Here is a 5,547-nt window from a genome sequence, read left to right as displayed (position 1 = left end):
GTTCAATGCACATCCCATTTGTCTTTCTAAATGAGGATTAATCACCTTCGCCTGTGTCCACTTTCTTGATTATCTTCTTTAGGTGTGTAGATTTCATTATGTTTATCATGTCTTGTAGGTCTATATAAGCGAGTATATACCAAGTTTGTCTTTCTCCTTCTGGGATACTTCACTCAGAATGATCTTTTCTAGATCCCACCACTTGCCTGCAAATTTCATGATTTCCTCCTTTTTGATTGCTGAGTAGTATTCCATTGTGTAAAAATACCACAATTTCTGTATCCATTCCTCCGTTGATGGACATCTGGGTTGTTTCCAAGTTCTGGCTATTACAAATAAAGCTGCTACGAACATGGTTGAACAAATGTCCTTGTTGTGTACTTGAGCAAATTTTGGGTATATACCTAGGAGTGGTATAGCTGGGTCTTGAGGTAGCACTACTCCTAGTTGTCTGAGAAAGCGCCAGATTGACTTCCAAAGTGGTTGAACCAGTTTACATTCCCACCAGCAATGGAGGAGGGTTCCCTTTTCTCCACAACCTCTCCAGCATGTGCTATCACTTGAGTTTTTCATCTTGGCCATTCTGATGGGTGTAAGGTGAAATCTCAGGGTCGTTTTGATTTGCATTTCCCTAATGGCTAATGAGGTTGAGCATTTCTTTAAGTGTTTCTCTGCCATTCGATGTTCCTCTTTCGAGAATTCTCTGTTTAGCTCTGTTCCCCATTTTTTAATTGGATTACTTGGTTTGTTGCTTTTCTGCTTCTTTAGTTCTTTATATATACTGGATATTAGCCCTCTGTCAGATAAAGGGTTGGTGAAGATTCTTTCCCAATCTGTAGGCTGTCTATTTGTTTTGATGACAGTGTCTTTTGCTTTACAGAAGCTTTTCAGTTTCATGAGGTCCCATTTCTTGATTGTTGCTCTTAGAGCCTGTGCTGTTGGTGTTCTGTTCAGGAAGTTGTCTCCTGTGCCAGTGAGTTCTAGGCTTTTCCCCCACTTTTTCTTCTAACTGATTTAGAGTATCTGGTTTTATGTTGAAGTCTTTGATCCACTTGGACTTTAGTTTTGTGCAGGGTGATAAATATGGATCTATTTTCATTTTTCTGCATGTAGACATCCAGTTGGTCCAGCACCATTTGTTGAAGATGCTGTCTTTTTTCCATTGAATGGATTTGGCTTCTTTGTCAAATATTGAGTATTCATAGGTGTGTGGGTTTATTTCTGGGTCTTCTATGTGATTCCATTGATCCTCCTTTCTGTTTCTATGCCAATACCATGCAGTTTTTATTACTATTGCTCTGTAGTACAGCTTGAGATCAGGGATGGAGATACCTCCAGATGATCTTTTGTTGTACAGGATTGTTTTGGAGATTCTGGGTTTTTTGTTTCTCCATATGAAGCTGAGAATCTTTCTTTCAAGGTCTGTAAAGAACTGAGTTAGTATTTTGATGGGAAATGCGCTGAATCTGTAGTTTGCTTTTTGCAGGATGGCCATTTTCACAATGTTAATCCTACCAATCCATGAGCACGGGGTATCTTTCCATCTTCTGATATTTTCTTCAATTTTTTTCTTCAGAGACTTGAAGTTTTTTTCAAGCAGGTCTTTCACTTGCTTGGTTACTGTCACTCAAGGTACTTTATGTTATTAGTGGCTACTCTGAAGGGTGTTGTTTACCTGATTTCTTTCTCAGCCCCTTTTCTTTGGTAGGCTATCTTCTTCTTTACTCACCTTCCACATTGCAGTTAAGTAAAAAGTTCTAGTTGTAGAAGAACATGACACAATTTGCCCTTTGAGGGAGACAAGAGATCTTCCTGCTTAGTAAGGATAATATTGAGTCTGTGAATTCAGTCTCTTAATAAGAATTATGGCTGTGCCTAGCACAATTGAGGGAGCACAGGATCAATTGCCAGCAAAACACAGACACACACACACACACACACACACACACACACACACCCTTATGGGTGTATTGTGTCATGACATTAAAATGCCACTCCAACTCGTCAACTCCTCAGATATCACAAGATTTGTAAATGCAATGTGTACACTATCACCAAGGCTTGCTTTGAAGAAATCCTTGAACAAACAGGAAGTATATATAGATGAATCAAAGTTAACAGGCTTACCCTGTGCCAAATGGAAAAACCGAAAGAACTTACGTATTGCTCGCTAAGCTACAATATTGTGTAACTACTAAATATATGAGAAATCTACTTGTGGTTTTACAACAGGGTCAGTCCTCCAGTGATTGTTGGGAGCTGAGGCCTTCAGGGAATTCTCTGCCTATCACATACTCCATGGGACATGTAGCTTTCTCAGGAAAGAGTTTAACAAGCAGGTTCCATGCAGTATACCAACAGTTTTCCTGCTAAAGAAAACTGCAGGCTGTGACTGATAACCACCGCCAAGTGTCACCACTGAGGACTAAAAGGAGACTGTTTCGACACACTGCCACATGGCTTGGCTATCCTTCATGCTGAGCTTGTTCTGTCCGGTATGAGGTTTGTGGCTTTTGCGTTTCTCATATTCACCCAACATTCTCTTTATGCAGACTTTTTGGTAAATCTATTTCTATTTAAAAGTTACCAGTAAATGCTTAATTGAGGAAGGAATGTTTTTAAATGCCTAATTGTAAAAGCATCAAACAGATGTCAAAAATGAGAATACCTGATGCTTATATGCTGGCTTCAAAATCTAAGGACTAAATGACAATCACATATTTAAAAAATATGAATAAATAAAGCCCCCACTGAAACTGCTCAGAAAAGAGAAACAAGATTTAGGAGAACATTTAAAAACCTGAAAATTCACTCATAAGTCATCTTAAAATTTCCTCCACATCTAATTTATATTCTGTCTAAAATCTGACCATTTTATTTGTGAATGTTACAGGTTTGAGTTTTTTCTTTAAATTTTGTAATTCAAATTCAAAAACATGTTCCTGAATAATAATGATTTGACAGTTTTAAACAGACTCATTTAGAGTGAAGGAATGAAAGCTGCAACTGTTAAATAAGTAGGAACTGTGAAAGAACACTGTTCATGTATGCATTTGTACATGTGCTTAGCCACGGAGACAACGTGGTGTGATTAATTCTAGTTTCCTTGGAAACAGCAAGGCCAAGACATATTGTGCATTCATAGTATAGTGTGATCTCCATAGAAACATAACAGTCTGGCAGAAAGTAGATTTTCCAGTAAGATATTGAAGATAATTTTGTCTGTGGAAAACCTAGTGTTATTCAGAGACCAACTTCATTTATGTTTTATAGATAAGAAGAAGCCATTTTCCCTGAGTGAAGGGACTCCACTCATTTATAAACATTTGCCACCCCAGGTCAGGCAGCAATTAGGGATCCAAGTTGGCACAAGTGCACAGGAATATAAAAGGAAATCTTCAAGGGATTGAAAAATATGTAGATTTGAAAAGAGTTAAACAACATAACAAAAAAGAAAGAAAGGAAGAAAAAAATGTTCAGTCTTTAAACTGGTAGAAAGCTATTTTTGAGAATGTGAGATGAAAGATGTGAAGGGTTCATTTAAAAACTTTATATAACCTATACCATTTCATTAAGATCTCATTACAATAACAAAAGGGTTTTATGAGTGACTGTATCCAATGCTGAATCCTTTGTGACTGGAAGGAGAGCATTCCTGAGCTGGGCTCTGGCTTTCAGGTGGAGTAGGAAGCTGTCCTGTACAGAGACCAGAGCCAGCAGCTATGCAGGGCTCCTGAGCCTACACTGCCTGGGGCCTTCACACTTAAGGCTCTCCCTATGTGACTGTGACCATCAAGAAGGGTGCACTAATGAGGTGACTGCCTACTGTACTGCCCACCATGGGAGCAGGCTGAAGGAGTGAACTGGTAATCCTACAACTAAAGGAACGTTGGGTTCTTTTAGAAAATGACGTTTCCCATGTCAGGCGAGATCCCTGCTTTCTAGGGTTGTGGCTACTATTCATTTTCCTCTGTTCTTTTTAAAGGACAGTGGGAAGGGAAGCTGAGCCTCTTCAGCACCTGATCCTATGTAAGTTTGATAGGAACCCTGGAGGTTTCCATTAGGAACATATCACAGCATGCTGGGCAGGTGAACCAGGAGGCCAGGAACTGCATGGTTGGAGTGCCCAGGCAGTGAAGAGCCTACCCGGTTGCTTTCACTCTTGGAACGATCATTCTTGGCCTTGGCTGTCTTCTCCGCAAGCTTCTTCTGCCTTTGGGGACCTCTTCCAAAGAAAATGTAGTTGACAAAGGCATACTCCAGAAGGGCCAGGAATACAAAGACAAAACAGCCCATAAGGTACATGTCGATGGCTTTGACATAGGGGATTTTGGGTAGAGTCTCCCGAAGGTGAGTGTTGATAGTTGTCATGGTAAGCACGGTGGTGATCCCTAGGAAGCAAACACAGCATGAGTACCTTAGCCCAGATCACAGTTTCACTCCCACTGCCATGCTCTCTAAGATACTGGACTACATGTCCCTGGAATAGTCTGTGTTTTGTGGCAACGAATCACACTTTGGAGTAGCAAGTGAGTGTCTCCATTCAGGAAGCAAGGCCTGCGGAGGCCTCACCCGGCCACTCCTCACACAGTGCAGAGCATCTAGAGAGAGCAAAAAGCAAGATGTCTAGGCCATCTAAGAGGAATTTTCTCCCTTTGAGCATTAGAACAAATGCAGGAAGTCCCAGAATGTAACATAAGCACTAAGTGTCTGGCTACAACACACCAGGAAGCTGATAGCAGCCTCTGGCTTCAGGGGTCTGGTAACCAGGGAAGCTAATAGTGGCTGCCTGTCTTATTCCAGGCCTTGCTGAGTCAGAAGTTGAACGGCTTTTATGATTAAGGGGAGGCTCAGTTTTAGGCTCAAAGAGGGAGGGCCAATTAAGCCAAGTGACCAGAGGACAGATTCACTCTGGAACCACTTCCCTCAAATAGGAACTAATGCAAACAATCTGGGTAGGAAGGTTAGCTCTGAGGGAAGCATGATAATTCTGCTCCTATGTGAGAGAGTCTCTCGTGTTCTGACACCAAGAAGCTGCTCTGTAAGCATTCTGTTGAGTTCGTTACATAGTTCTGTATAAAGGAAGCATGTCTGTGTTAGGGCAGTTGGTTATAGCCCTTAAGATCTCATAAGCAGTATATTTTTTAATCTTCCCAGCCACAGTAGGAGACATAGTTCCTTCTACACAGAGATTACAAATTAAGTGATCTGAGGTCACAGTGACCGAAGGGCATGTTGGGTAGCAAAATGACTCAGGCTCTTTGAACAGAGGGAAGCTTTATTTGGCTGGGTCACTAGTCACTGAGTGCCACAGCAAGAGCAAGCTGCGAACCTGCCTTGCCCATTCTATTGCGAAAGTAGGACGTGTCCAGCTCTAAAGGCCAGCCTTTTCCATGAATGTAACCAACACCCCAAATGAGGGCACAACCTATCCCCTGAATTCACTCCCTTAAGAAGGCACTTAAAGGAAAGAAACTTGTAATGATTGTTTTCATCTGCACACACACACACACACACACACACACACACACACACACACACACACAC

General features: G+C 41.2%; 1 protein-coding gene across 1 annotated transcript in view; it reads right to left on the bottom strand.

Annotated features, from left to right (window-relative positions):
• Positions 1 to 5,547, bottom strand: part of Gabrb3 (gamma-aminobutyric acid type A receptor subunit beta3) — a 228,272-nt gene that overhangs the window by 14,633 nt on the left and 208,092 nt on the right. Inside the window, exon 8 of the mRNA XM_055607500.1 lies at positions 4,147 to 4,391. Coding sequence (XP_055463475.1) covers positions 4,147 to 4,391 — 245 coding nt within the window. The remainder of the gene's footprint in view (positions 1 to 4,146; positions 4,392 to 5,547) is intronic.

This window comes from Psammomys obesus, unplaced genomic scaffold, assembly GCF_907164565.1.
Source record: "Psammomys obesus unplaced genomic scaffold, mPsaObe1.curated_primary_1811, whole genome shotgun sequence".
NCBI lineage: Eukaryota > Metazoa > Chordata > Mammalia > Rodentia > Muridae > Psammomys > Psammomys obesus.
This window is presented reverse-complemented; position numbering and strand designations above follow the sequence as displayed.